This window comes from Chaetura pelagica, unplaced genomic scaffold, assembly GCF_000747805.2.
Source record: "Chaetura pelagica isolate M959 unplaced genomic scaffold, ChaPel_1.0 scaffold716, whole genome shotgun sequence".
In the NCBI taxonomy this organism is placed as follows: Eukaryota; Metazoa; Chordata; class Aves; order Apodiformes; family Apodidae; genus Chaetura; species Chaetura pelagica.
In genome coordinates this window covers 20646-35568 of record NW_009953515.1, presented here as the reverse complement: position 1 = coordinate 35568, position 14923 = coordinate 20646, and the positions used below count along the sequence as shown (strand labels likewise).

Genomic DNA, 14923 nt, shown 5'->3' with positions numbered 1-14923 from the left:
TGTTTCCTTTTTTTCCCCCCCCCCCCCCCCCCCCCACCCTTTAACACAGTTACAGTTGATTGGTTTGGGTTTTTTTGACAATAAATTCCTTCACAAATTAAACTTCACCATCATATTGAAACACTTAGAAGTGATGTTGGTTCATTTCAGTCTTGTGTGTCCCATGGCAATATGGTTCCTTTATCTCTCTTAATCATCATGTGAAGGTTTATAAGTCTTTTCTGGTGGGTATTGAGATTTTGGCAAAGAGCCCTATTTTAAGGAGCTGCCTTTAACTGATGTGGTTTTCTTAACTGCAGTTATTTAGTAAAGATTAACTGTACAGTTCAGAATGGCTTAATTCTCTTTTGCCCTGACACTGCCCCAAATGAGCAAATTTGAGTCTTGAGTTAGTCCAAGGAGTATGTGTGTATGTATGTTCTACATGAAATACAGAAATATGCAATACTAGCATTGCTCGAGCAGTCTGTGATGCTGCAGGAGCTGAGCTGGTGGTCTCTAAGTTCACATCCCTTAGTGCTTCATTGTTTGTAAGGCTGCATGGAGAGATAAATAAAGCCACTGAAGTAGTCGGTGCCCGGGCTGCACTCAAGTAACTTTGTAGTTCAGAGACTGGCCTCATACTTTGCTTTCTTTGTGAGCATTATCAGTAAGATATTTTATGAGGTTATTGTAGCATAGTGAGTATCTTACCTCTGTTGGTTTCTGATGCTCTGTTTTAAAGCATAATTTACAACCACGCTTTTGCTGGAAGTGATTACTATTGTTTCGATATTTTAATAAAATGCAGAAGTTGGCTATTGTTATGCTTGTCAGGGAATATAGTTTGTCTTCTGTCAAACAGTTAGCTTGTTACCAGAGGACTGCTTGCCTTTTGAGTGGCTTCAAGCTCTTTCTGCCTTTCTTAAAAGGATAGTGAGGTTTTAAAAACTGTGAACAGAATCAGACTGTGCTAAGAACCTATGTTTTCTTCTGCTGTATAATGAGTAGTTCAGGTCTGTGTGGTCCTTTATGTTAATGTTTGTTGTACACAGAGTTGTGAATTTTCCCTAATATTTTGTTTTTGTTTTTGTTTCATTGAGCCTGATAATAATTTACAGTCCTTTCAAACATGATTACTGTTCTTGCTGTCTCTAGTTCAACGCATGGTCTTGGACAATCAGGAACTGGTTCTTAACAGACTCAAGGACATAAGAAAGGTAAATCTGAAAAAGAAACATGATCCTTTTTAATAGCAAGTAGGGAGTCCCCTTCCTTACAGGAAGGCAAGTCATCTATTACATTCCCCCAAGTTGGCTCACCCATAGAGAAGCTAAGTGCTTGGGTTGTGCTTGTTTCTGTTCGTGTTCTTCTCTAGGCATAGTCACTTGATTGCTAAGTTCAGAACTATTTGGGATTTTGTTTCACAGTATCTGCCAAATGTCTCGTCACTTATTTTTCTTTGTTTTGGCAGACTTCAATACGTCAGATGAATCAAACAAGATTTTATATTGTGGAAAACAGTAAATCCGTTGTACAAGTAAATTTATTTGTTGGTGGCCTTCCACCTCAGCTTTCCCCTGAAGAATACACAAATATTCTCAAAGATGAATTAGCTATCAAATGTAAGTAAACAGGTGCTTTTTGACATACATTCATTTGTACAGAATAAAATGTATTAGCATTTTTGTTAATGTTTGTTAATGTTTTGTGACCTTTATTGAAAAATCAAGGTCATGGTTCCATGAGACATGTGACAGATCATTGTTCACAGAATTATTATTACATTACTTGAGTTACATGTGGCCAAAAAATTTATTTTTTTTCCTGAAAAATCATAACTTTATAGAAGTGAACCATACATACCTTTTTGTTTCAGGAAATGACGTATTTTCCCCAAAGTTTTTTGTGACTTGAAGAGGAATTAAACTTTAAATGCCAGAAAGAATTCATAGTCACCTTTTATGAAAATCAGTTTAGCTTTTCTAACTTGCAAAGTAAACTTAGGAGAGGGAAAATGTTAGCTGGAGATTCTCCCTATATTTGTATAACTTTTAGTATTTATTTATATTATATTTATGTAACTTTAAAAAATATTTTAAATATTTACTCTAAATGTACCCAAGGTTTTATGTGTTTGTATTTTTACCCTTTGCAGCAAATGTAGTATCTGTGAGTCATGTTTATCAAGCGCAAGGTAAGCATTACGATTTTTAGTCTTGCAAGCAATGTCTATTTTCAAAAATGCAGCCTAATACTAGAGGCTTTCAGCTGGGAGTATGTTAGCCTTACTGCATAAGCAGAAAACCTTTCAGATAAAATGTAGCAACTTGTTTTTATGAGAGCAGTGGATTAGTGTCACCTTATTAAAAAAAAATAGAAAGATTGGCTTCGTGCCTTGTGTACCAGAAAGTGGTAATATTTAATAATAAAAATTACTTTTGAAGTTGCACTTCAGCTGAATAGTCTGACACCACTGAACTGTTAAAAACCCTGCAAGCACTCTATGTTTTGTTATCCAAAGTAGGAGAAATTGGTACTCCTTTTGAACTTGTTGGGATTGTTTCACAGTCACTGCTTCCTAGCACAGTGTGAAGTGGAGGTCCAGAGGCTGGAATTCCGAAGAAAATCAGTGCACTCATCTCTTCGAGTTGTTGCTTTCGCTGTACAAGTTCTATTTCAGTGAGGCTGGAGAAGCTGAGAGGGTTCTGTGAGCCAGAGCAGCAGTGGCTCCATGCAGCTTTAGTGCAGTGGGCAGGTGGAGATCTGTGTTTGGTATAACTTAAATTGTACGTTTAGGAGTCCATATCTGAGATGTTTTACGTACTTTGACAGAATGAATTTTCACATGACCACTAAATTACTCTTTCTGTAGCGTGGTTTTGAAGACTGATACGAGCTTCTTTTACGTGTTTACTGTCTCCACATGGCTAGTTCGTACTGACTCTTCATAAGGAGACCCATAAAGTTTTCAGATATGCCTTGGGTTTTTTGTGTTTGTTACTTAAGAATAGCTGACTTTATGATTGGTTGGATTTGATGATCTTAAAGGTCTTTTCCAACCAGAATGATTCTGTGGTAGTCTTCTCGTGTGACAACTTCATTTAACCAAGTTTTTACCTACACATGTTTTTAAGATGTGTAGGAGTGTTGTGTGTAGATGTGTTTGTGTGTGGAGTTTTTTCTTCACAATTTTTTTTCACTTTCTGAATATTTTTGTTTCTGACTTGCACTTTTGGTTGCAGCCAAATTGTGTTGCCAGCTTACATGTCGTGTGCAGTCTGTGACATGCTTTGATCATGTCCTGTCCTGTTTTCCTCCTGAGTATCTTACTTTAATCTGTCAGAATTTTATTTTCTTTTATTTGTCCCTTTTGTATTCCCTTCTTCCTCTACTTGTCCATAGAGGACCTAAGCAAACATAAAGTTCTTAAATTGATTCTTAAACCAAACCCTTGCTTATAAAAATTCTTCCTGATATTGTCAACTTTTACATTATGAGAACAACCTGTTAGTTATGGTAAAGAGGATAGAGATAGGCCATATTTCTGAACCTCAGAACGAAGTCTTCAAAATGTGTGTCAGTTTTCTGCTGCCGTTCTTGTCCTCAGACTGCTTTGTTTCAACAGCAGTCTGGAGTGTGTTTAAGTGTATGAAGGAAGGCTTCAAAAACAAAGCAGTTTAATTAACTGATAACTAGCAACCACAAGTGTCTCAGAGTAACTTTGTGATGTGATGATACTGATTTCCTAATAATAGAAAATATAAGAAGTAGTTCTGATGCCTCTTTACAGGTGCTGTTGTACTCAAAATTTCATGCTTTTCTGAAGCTGAAAGAATATATATGCTAGTTAAAGATACAACTGTCAATGACAAGCCTCTGAATGCTGTGGTGCTTCCTGAAGTTATGGTAAGAGATGGGTTTAAATTTAAAATACATCTATAAAAGAAAAACAACTAATTTTAGACTTTTTTTTTTTCTGCTGGAAGTCAATGAAAATGCATTTTATTCAAAGGAGCCATACAGTGAGTTTCTCTAAGTAATGTGATGAAAAAAAAGTATTTGAGAGCATGACTTCAAGTATAGTATGTACTTCTTTGGGTTAAGTCACTTGTCCTGTTACTGTCAAGTTGTCAAAAATAATTATGCTACTGTACAGCTGTGAAACTTTAGAGCTATAAAAGGGAGAAAACTTCTTTTTTTTCCCTCTTTATTTCCTTCAATGAGCAAAAGTTAGGTGGTGTTTTAGTTTTAGGTGGCAGGTCTTAAAATGCTTACAACAACTTTGTTTTGGGAACTCAACATGTTTCCTTGCTAACCAGGAGGTAAAGTACTGCTAATCTTCACATTGACATCTTAATTTCCCGTTTCTGTAGCAGCAGGAGTTGGACCTTGTGTAAGTGCTGCATTGTGGATTTCAGAGGAAAATAGTCTTTCAAAAGACTTAGTGCAAGAGTCCTTTCACAAATGCGGGCTTAATTCTGATTTTTTCCTTTTTATGGTTACAAATCACTTTATTATGAATCACTTGGTTTAATATTAGTTTTCATGTTAACAAAGCAGATTCAGGGTGAAAAGAGGGAAATGGTTTCCTGAGCAAAGTGATTTCTAACCAGAATGATGTAGATTCTGTCCAAAAGAGTGTAGCTGCTGAGCAGTTGAATATCTTGCAGTTACTGCCTCTCTGGAGTTGCATTATGGCAAGTGAAGTGACGTTTTTGGTTTGTCTTCACAGAACTTCACCGAAGTCTGAAAACTTAAAAAGGTTAGAGGGAACTGCGAAACAGCTTTAGGTGGGAGGATCTCAAGTTTAATAGCCACAGCTGCATATCTGCATGCCTGCTTTTATAATTTAAAGGGTCCTATGTTTGTAAGAGTTTTCTGATAGCAAAATAATTTTTTCTACTTGAGCAGATACTAGTGCCAATGCTTACATGAAACAGGTGAGATTAAAAACTGTCACCCCTCCAAAAAAGAGCCTTGTTCTGATGCAAATCTAGGCATTATGTTTTGTGAGATTCTTAAAAACCAAGGTGCCCCCTTGTCCAAACTAGGTTTCAGCATTTCTGTTACCAAAAACAGAAGGTAACGTGAACATGGGACTGCTTTTGGATACTTGTTTTCAGCGGTTTTTAAACAGATTTATTATGAGCCCAGATATGATGAACAATGTGTGAAGCTGAACATAGCCCACTTTGTTGATTACATGTTTCTGGTTTTCTGACGCTGGATATGTTTGAAGTGAACTTGATGCCAGGGAAACACAGATAATGCTATCTGATGCAAGGTATTTTTTAGGAACTCCAGTCCCAGGGACTGCTAGGGATGAATTTCTAATGTGTAAGGAGAGAGGGTCTGTATATGTGCACATACATTTTGTTTCCATTTCAGCATGTATTGTTTATATTTGTTCATCTTACTTTAATGAGCAGAGGGTTAATCTAAATAATATTTCAGGTGTTGCTCATAGATGCTTTGGTGACTCAGCTTACGCCATTCACTAGTTGCCCAGGGTAAACTAGTGTGTGATTGTTGACACTTCTTTAGGTAGGAGTTGGACTAGATGGCCTCCTGATGTATTTTACAACCTAGATTATCCTTTTGTCTTATGATACTGTTAGCCTTAATTTATATTTTATATATGTGACCATTTAAGTACAGCACCAGGAAATACTTGTACGGCAACTGAGCACAGTATTAAATTTATGCTGTGTTAGTAATTTCTGTTGTGGGTGAAATAAAAAGAAATTGGGAATGAAGGGCTAATGTGTACTTTTAGAAGAAGCACAGGTGATAAAACAATGGCCACAGTGCTTTGGTTAATGGTTTTTCCAAATTGCAGCTTAAGTTAGAAACAAACAAACAAAACCAATCAATGCTTCTTAAAAATCAGTAAAAACAAAGAAGTGATTGGTGTCTGGAAGATTGCTGGTTCTTCATTTTTCCAAGGTTAGTTTCACTTCTCTGTGTCTGGTAAGGGTGGAGGCCCAGTTCTATGCTGATGACAGCATAGCTGATGACACTAAACTGGGAGTTGTGGCTGAAACACCAGAAGGCTGTGCTGCCATTCAGCGAGACCTGGACAGGATGGAGAGTTAGACAGGGAGAAACTTGATGAAATTCAGCAAGGGCAAGTGTAGAGTCTTGCATGTGGGGAAGAACAGCCCCATGTACCAGTACAAGTTGGGGGCTGACCTGCTGGAGAGCAGGGTAGGAGAAAGGGACCTGGGGGTCCTGGTGGACAGGAGGATGACCATGAGCCAGCAATGTGCCCTCGTGGCCAAGAAGGCCAATGGCATCCTGGGGTGTATTGGAAAGGGTGTGGTTAGTAGGTCAAGAGAGGTTCTCCTCCCCCTCTATTCTGCCTTGGTGAGGCCACATCTGGAATATTGTGTCCAGTTCTGGGCCCCTCAGTTCAAGAAGGACAGGGAACTGCTTGGAAGAGTCCAGCGCAGAGCCACAAAGATGATGAAAGGAGTGGAACATCTCCCTTATGAGGAGAGGCTAAGGGAGCTGGGTCTCTTTACCTTGGAGAAAAGGAGACTGAGGGGTGACCTCATCAATGTTTACAAATATGTTAAGAGGGAGTTTCAGGAGGACAGAGCCAGGCTTTTTTCAGTGATGTCCAGTGATAGGACAAGGGGCAATGGATGCAACCTGGAGCATAGGAGGTTCCATGTGAATATCAGGAAGAACATATTTCCTGTGAGAGTGACAGAGCACTGGAACAGGCTGCCCAGAGAGGCTGTGGAGTCTCCTTCGCTGGAGACATTCAAAATGCTCCCAGACACGTTCCTGTGTGATGTGCTCTGGGTGACCCTGCTCTGGCAGGGCGGTTGGACTAGATGACCTTTCGAGGTCCCTAAGATTCTGTGATTCTAGTCTGGCATGGCCAGGTCTGCCAAAAGCAATTAATGCTCTTACCATTACTGAGTATTTTTCCAGCAGAATCAGTTTGCACTAACTGCTTATTAAGAAGTCAAACAATTAGCGTGATCACGTATGTTGATCTGTTCTTGTGGTTCCTTATCTTGGGCCTTTAACAATTTAGCTGAATGCTTTTCCGTTTCACGTTATTCAAATAAATGGAAATATTCTCTTTGTTGGAATGTAAAAAAAATACAGCCCCTTACAAAGCTGTTCTGCTGCTGTGTGTAGGGACTGCAGGGGCAGCTTAGTGCCACTCTAGTAGCGTGTCAAGGTGAAGGACATTGCAGGGCTGTAGCTTTGAACCGAAAGCTCATTTACCAGAACACCTTTTGCAGTACTGTCAAAAAAGGAAAAAGTTGGAGTGTTGTATGAGGCCACAAAGGTGACAAGATTTTGTGGCTTTATCATTAATGCCACTTACCAATGGAGTGCCCTCTGATATACTGTATTTGGGTTCCTTAAGAATGGTAGAAAAAGATTTGGGAGATTCCCAAGTGGGTGAAACTTAGTATTTTCATTCATTCCACTCTTCTTCACAAAAATTAGTCCAACTTAAAAGCATGATAGTTTAATGACCCTAGTGAAATCACCATGGAAGGTTACTTTCCACTTTCTTCCTCTGCTGCTGTTCCCCAAAAAGTGAAGAAAAGACTCAGCTCCTGCTGTGTTGACCCAGCTGCTGCTCTGGTTGATTTGAGACACTTTGCACATCATTCCTTATCAGATGCAGTGGCTCTTTTCCGGCCGTGGAGGAAGCTTGTGCTTGGGGCATTGTGAGTTCATGCACATGGCAGCCTACTTGCAAATGTTGAATTTTGTCATTTGGAGATTTCTGCAGTTCCTGGAGACAGCCCACCACTTTGGAAGAGGTGCTGTGGTGGTTGTGCTGGCCCAGAACTTCTCGTTCTGCTTTGTCCTGAGCTGTTATTCCATTGTAAACTAAACAGAAAGGGGATTAGCTTGGATAGTAAGTATCTTGCCCCAGCCTGAAGCCAGGCTGTGCTAATCCTGATGAATCAAGACATTCACAGTGACTGTCAGAGTGTCTGAATCACATGGCCTGCTTCAGCTGTCTCCAAGAAACAAGCAATAAATTCCTTCTGGAATGCTAGCCAACACAAAACCCCTCTGCAGCTTTTACTCCTCAAGCAGAGACTGAGCCAGGACTAAAGGGGGAAGGGAGTCCTCAGGCTGTGGGTCCCACGTCCCCTTCTGCCTAGTAACAAACTCAGTCATACATCCCCACTGGGCCTTTATTAAGGGATTTAAAAAAAATTCTGCAGTGTATGAGTGCTGCCCTTGTGTTGGTCTGTAATTGTAACTGGGCGCGTGCTTTTCAGAAAGCCAGGCAGCAACCCTCCTCTGCTGTACAAACTGTCATAGGGCTTTTAATCCCAACTGAAATAATAAGTGTTTTTCTTGGCTTTTCTCTAGGGATTTAGAGTTGTTTCTTGTTCCTTTAAGTTCTATTAAGAGAGATGACAGGAAACAAGTTAACTGTGAGGCTAAGAATTTCCAGAATATTTCTGTTTTATTCTGCACTGGTGCATTTACTGCTAAGTAGGTATGGTTAGGGTTTTAGATTAGAAGATACTTGAACAAAGATGGGTTTGAGTGGTAGGACTTCTCAGTTTACACTACGTACAGATATTATGTTAGCTTCAGGCATTTCCACAGCTGCTTGTGAGTTTCACTTTTTTTTTAACAATATTGACATTAGACAATTAGGAAATTCAGATGGAAGTTTTGTAGCAACAATAAATAAATACGCCAGTTTATACATTTACTCGGGTAAGATCTCGGACAACTTTCCAAAACACAGCTGTGTTTTCGAATACCTTGGAGCTTACCATGTCTCAAAAATAAGAGTGATTCCCTGAAGTCCCTTGTGAATTATTTTAGTTACTTGGGTCTAAACCCACTACATTAGACCTTGCTTGTAAAAGCGAAGTAATATGAAACATGTGTTCAACATGTTTCTTCTAAGTGTCTTAAGCTGATATTTTTGGATACTGATTTTCTGAAGAAGGTAATAAAAAGTTCTTGCCCACGTTCAATTGTTTGACTTGAATGTCGGGCTGGTTTATTTTCTCATTCTTTTTTGAAAAAGTTTTTGTTACTTTGAGATGCAGAACTGAATATTTTTTCTCTCTTTTACCCTCCCCTTTTTTTTTTTTTTTAATTCCACAAGTTTTCACATAGTGGGCACCGAGCCCAAGGTCTCAAACAGCCTGTATTGTTCAGAAATTTTAAATGCCTGGAGATGAAGTTCAGGTAATAAAAAAGCTTTGAGAAAGGGAATGGGTGGTGATCAGTTGGAAAGGCAGGTCAAGGCAGAAGCTGTAAGGAGTGCAGGAAGGAAGTAGTGTTTCCTTTCAGAGGTGCTCTGCCTGTCATTGCTTGTGGGATTTTTAAAGGATCATTCATAATGGGATGTGGCAGGGGATGGTGCAGGAACTAATGGAATAACAAGACGGCCTTTACTTACTACTTTTTATTAATGTCTTTGGCTTGAGGGGAAGAAATCCACTTCTCTCATTGGGATATGTGGATCCTTGAGCTGTTGATCTTATAACTCAAGAAGTCCTTCCTTTCTGTGACAGTGGCATGCATTGTTTTCCTTAGACTTCCTTTGCTGGCTACAAATATCCTTTCTGTGTGCTTAACAGAAATAAGCATATGACCCTTGTGTGACGGCATGCTTTGAATAATTGCATCCCCATTCCCAATAAAGTCTGGTTAATATGGAGGTGAGAGGTGTTTTGACCTGGCAGTCTCACTGTCCAGCGTGAAGGAGGCTCCAGTGGAGAAGGCTGTGTGCACAGCTTTGCAGCCTCTGCCTCACCAACCTATGTGCTTTGCCATCAGTGAAGCCTTTCTAGTAAAACAAAATTTTGAGACCCTTTAGGCTATTCATTAGCCAAAATAGCCCTTGTTTGGCTAATTATTTTGGAGAAAACATGTATTTTCAAACTGAATGTGTCTGGTAGAATGTGAAGGATGAGGAAGGAAGGGGCAAGAGGAGAAGTGTGTGGCTGCTCCACCAGCCTTGTTGCCTGCTTTTAGAGTTCCTCTTCCCTGGTGAGTTTTCTGTTTGTGCCTGCAAGTCATGTGGGATGGCAGGAGCATTTCTCATGCAGGCAGTGACACACAGGATAAGGATTTTTATTTGTTTGTGGGTATCGTGACTCATCTGTCAGAGTGTGACTCGCTGAGCATTAGCACCAAGCTCTTTCAGGGAAGCAAAATCAGAGGAAATCTCTCAAATGCTAGGAAGCCCCCAACAATTGTTTGGTTTTTAGTGTCAAAATCAGCTCACAGGTGAACAATGGCCTGGGATATCTCAACACCACTTTGCTTCCCCACAAAGTCTCTCATCAGTTTGCCCCAATTACTCTGTTCTTTAGTGTAGGCAATGCTGTGTGGTGGTGGCTCATGGACAGCAGCCAGCATGCTCTTGCATGCTGTTGGTATCTCCTGGTGTGTTTGCATGCTGCAGTCATGCTGCTGCCTTGCCACCCCTTCCATCATTCTTGTCTAAATTGACTTATATTTAGCACTGTTGTTCCATTCCCTGAATCCATCCTGTCAGCTGCCTGACAAATTGCTGTTCCCTGAATGCTGTCCAATTTGTAAATACAAACTACCACAACTTAAGGACTGTGGCAAATGTTTCTGTTCTGAAGTGTACTCGTTGAAGTGCCTGAGGGACTTTCCTGGCACATACCTGCCCCACAGCCCTCAGACAGGACCAGTGAGAGTTGGTGTTTGCTGATCTTTCTAGAACCATTTACAAGTAGTTTTACAGAATGATTTATGGGCTCGTGAGCTGAAGACCAGCCCCAAGAGGGTGCTTCTGGTGGCCTCCAGTCAGGCTGAAGGCACCATTCTCACAAAACGTGTGGAGTACCCAGGGAACTCCCTCCTCTGCCATTTGCAGTGGCTTCCTCTGGAGGTTATTCTTTGAGACCCCTTTCTGCAGCAGCTTCAGTGAAGTGATGAGAATCATAAGATACTGGCACCAAGTCCTCCAGATAAAGAATTTCGAATACGTACTTTTAAAAGAAGCCTTAAGCTTCTTAATATGTAGAGAGGTGCATGGCAGTGTCTGCCTTGAACACCCTCTTTTTGAAAGTTTTTTTCCTTGTAAATTAACAAGTATTCTAAAACCTAAGAGAAATGTTTCAGTCATTTTTGGGAGAAGTTCTTTCTTTGCAAGGAAGATGTTTGAATTATATATGACACTGGAAGATACATTATCCATCACACTATTCTTTGACATAAACTGTTTATGGAAAATGTGTAGGAAGGAGTTAATTACAGTGCCTTTTTTTTTTACTTTTGGCTTAGGCTCAACTGTGTAGTTGGAGTGGGTTAAGGAATCTTCACTTAACAGAAAAAAAAAATCAGCACGTAACTTATCCATTGTCTGGATGTAAAATCCTTTTATTTGTCAAATTTGTATTTTTTTACTAAGCATCAAGGAAGCATCAGAGAAAATACTTCTGAGAGGCAGCAGTAATTTTCCTGCCCAGTCATGGTTTTGGCTAATCTTTTTTCTGGTCTTTTTTCAGGCCTCCAAAATACCACAGAACTGCTGCCCACTTCTTGTATTTGTGAATCCAAAAAGTGGTGGTTTAAAAGGTCGGGATCTGCTGTACAGTTTTAGAAAGCTGCTAAATCCACATCAGGTGTTTGAACTTACCAATGGTGGCCCACTGCCTGGGTAGGTCATAATATATTTAATTTTTTTATATTAATGTTGTTTTGTTATTTCAAAGAATGGACCAGCTTCACTTGTTATGAAGACCTAAATTGGTTATGTTTCGTGCCTGAAGACCAAAGTAGTGGATCACTCCTCCTGACTGGCTCTCACTGTGAAAACAGACTTAAACTTTTGAGGTTCTCTAAAGAAAAGAGACTTGAGTAGTTTTGATATATATGTTTGTTTGAAGTCTAATAGAGTCTAGCTCTGGGAAATCCATATGCACGTTACAGCAAGACTGATTTAATAATTACTAAAAATAAAAACATTTTATAATCTAATGGGGATGGAAAGAGAAACGTCATGCTGCGTGATGAGGGCTCATTTTTGCTGTTATTTCCTTGGATGTTTCATGAGAACTAACAGGAAAGTATAATAAAATTTTCTATCTTGACTTTTGAAACTTGGCCTCGATTGCAGATTTAACAGGGCCTGCCTGATCACAGCTGCAGCATTTCTAAATACAAGGAACAGAACATAATGTGCTTGTAGGGAGGCAGGAACCGATTACTTGACTTAATCAACACCACTTTGTTACCAGCTTCATAATACAGAAAGTGATGGTTGTGGCCTGCTCAGAGTAGCACTGAGTAGCTTCCTTCAGGACTGCTTTAACAAAGAACTGCCATGACAAGCTCTTCAAAACAAAAGCTTTTGTGGGAAAAACAGAAGAAAAAGTTGCACAAACTACAGGTCAAAATTGTATCATTCTCTTGTCTTTCCAAGGCAGCTCAAGCTCCAGCTTCAGTAATTTGTTAATTTTATTTTGCCCATGAATCCTTCTGTAGCCTTTTTGCAAAATGTTTCCACTTATTCATTGCTCCTTGTGCAATGGAAAGTAAAAATTCCTTTGCACATTATCTTGGTAAGAAGGGTAAAAAGCCACAGAGGGTCAGAGTGACCAGGGAGATAGTACTATAGAGAAGAAAATGTACTGTGAGCCCTATAACTAAGTAAAAAAAGACCCCACCACTAATCAACATCTTCACTGGGATTTAGAGTTATAAATGTTCATGTTGAAATTACAAACAATGAGATCTCTATGTCTTTGGTGGAAAAGGAAGTGATTAAGAATTTAACTCTAGCTGTAAATAATCTGAGAAGAATGTGGTTTTCACTCTTTTTAAACAGCTTTATCTAAAGGTTCCTATTTTTCCATTCTCATAGTTGAAGTTGATCCTCAAACTGGTAAAGGGGAGGGAAATCCAGTAATAATGTGTTACCTTGAGTAGCATATTAAGAGGCTTTGCTTTTCCTGCACTGTGTTGTAACACTTCTTTTCCCCTTCGGTTTGTTTCTCACCGGAGGTTCCACACGTTCTCCAAAGTGCCCTCGTTCCGAGTGCTGGTGTGCGGAGGGGACGGCACGGTCGGCTGGGTCCTTGGCGCGCTGGAGGAGATCAGGCACAAGCTGGTGTGCTCGGAGCCCTCAGTTGCCATCTTACCTCTGGGAACAGGTGGGAATCGCAGTGAGCACCGTTCCTGCTCCAGAAGGTTTATCTTTAGTTATCCATCTGACAAGCAATTCAGTTTTGCAGTAGGAATGACTTGGTTCTGGCCAGTGTTGGAGAGTAAAAGCAACATCAGCTTTTCAAGCAAATATCAGTCATACTTTCTGAAGGAAAACCAAGCAGCTAGGGTGTTGTTATGGTGTGTCTTGGTTGGCTAGGAGTTGGAGAGGGCAAAATGCTCTCCCCTTGATAGCCACAGGTGCATCAGGCCTTGCTGTAAGCCAGGTAACTCATCTGCTCCTCAATTTCTCAACTCTGTAATGGGCTTTCCTGTCACTTTTTGTGAAGAAGTTTCAGTGTATCTATACGTGACACTAAGCACACCTGCAACCACAACAAGGCTGAGATATTTTTTCTGCTTGTCAACTTTTCAGCTCCATCCATGAGTTTTTTGAAGCACTATAGTGTGATTTGATTTGTAGAACTGGGCTGTTATGCTTTGTGATCCTTTTTGGCCAGCTTATGAAATCCAGTCATATTTTGGGGTTCTTCACTGTTGCCCAGGAAATGACTTGGGGAGGGTCTTGCGCTGGGGAGCTGGCTACAGTGGGGAGGACCCCTACTCGATTTTGGTTTCTGTGGATGAAGCGGATGATGTTCTTATGGATCGCTGGACTATCCTCTTGGATGCAGAAGAGCCAGCTGAAGGTGCAGAGAATGGAGTTGCAGAGCCTGAGCCTCCAAAGGTGAGCTGAGCACTGATTTGGTTTTGATTCTTAGGAACTGTTGTTCCAGCAAAAATCACAGAGATAGATATTAATATCATTTCATGTTTTATTGCTCACCTATCTTTGAGCTTGGGCCTTACTGAGCTATTCCTTAGAGGACACAGCATATGTCTGGACCTAGTGCTCCAGTTTTTGTAGGGCTGGCTGGCTGCAGAGCACAATTTGTAGCTGCTTGGCAAAACAAATCTGGTAGAGGATTAGTGAAAGGATTCAAATGACAATGACACACCTATTTGCTTCAGCTGGAAATAAATTTATTTGTCAAATAAGGAAAGCTTTATGAAGGAATGCCCAACACTTTCCAGAACACTGGTGAACTGGAGTGTTGACCAAAAAAGAAAGGCTCTCCCCCAGAAAAGTACTTTCATCTTTCCTTTAACTGTAAAAAAATACTATGAGTTGCTAGTAGATATACGAATTAAATTCTTCTATCATCTTACTGCCATTGCATGTCTTTATATGTAGCATCTGCTTTATTTTTTTGGAGTGGAAGTCCATGTACCTAGATTCATATTACTTATTTCTGCTTAGGAAAATAAAAGTATTGGTTGTAGGTCGTGACTCCACTTGTGTGTGAAACCTGGCTCTTTTTATCTTCAGACAAAACTGAAAGAAGTTGGAGGAGAGGTGGCAAAAAGAAAGTATGAAATTGAAATAATGGTAGCAATTGTCTAAGATTTCAGTCCAGTGGCTAGAAAACCCAGGCTTATGGGTCAGTTGGAGGATTTAAGTTGCTCAGGCTCCAGCTACTTTTCAGTTGGTGGAGATGGGTTGTTTTGCCCTGAGTGCCTAAGCTGCTTTTTAAAGGTGAGGGGTGGGAGACTCAAGGACTAGGATAGAAAAGCTATGGAACGAACTGGCATGCAAAGGAAGAATGAGTTTCAGAAACTATTTAAATCTGTATAAAACTGAGACTGGCATGTAGGGAGCTATTTAGAATGCAGCTGAGTAGGTTCAGTCAAGTTCTTCACTCATCTGGCATAAGCTGGTCACCTTCTAAAGAAAGGAAGA

The 14923-nt window shown here is 40.1% G+C and overlaps 1 protein-coding gene across 1 annotated transcript in view; it reads left to right on the top strand.

Moving 5' to 3' along the window:
• Nucleotides 1-14923, top strand: part of DGKQ (diacylglycerol kinase, theta 110kDa) — a 66180-nt gene that overhangs the window by 40666 nt on the left and 10591 nt on the right. Inside the window, exons 12-18 of the mRNA XM_009999472.1 lie at nucleotides 1138-1199; nucleotides 1454-1604; nucleotides 2138-2176; nucleotides 3773-3888; nucleotides 11484-11635; nucleotides 12982-13130; nucleotides 13689-13870. Coding sequence (XP_009997774.1) covers nucleotides 1138-1199; nucleotides 1454-1604; nucleotides 2138-2176; nucleotides 3773-3888; nucleotides 11484-11635; nucleotides 12982-13130; nucleotides 13689-13870 — 851 coding nt within the window. The remainder of the gene's footprint in view (nucleotides 1-1137; nucleotides 1200-1453; nucleotides 1605-2137; nucleotides 2177-3772; nucleotides 3889-11483; nucleotides 11636-12981; nucleotides 13131-13688; nucleotides 13871-14923) is intronic.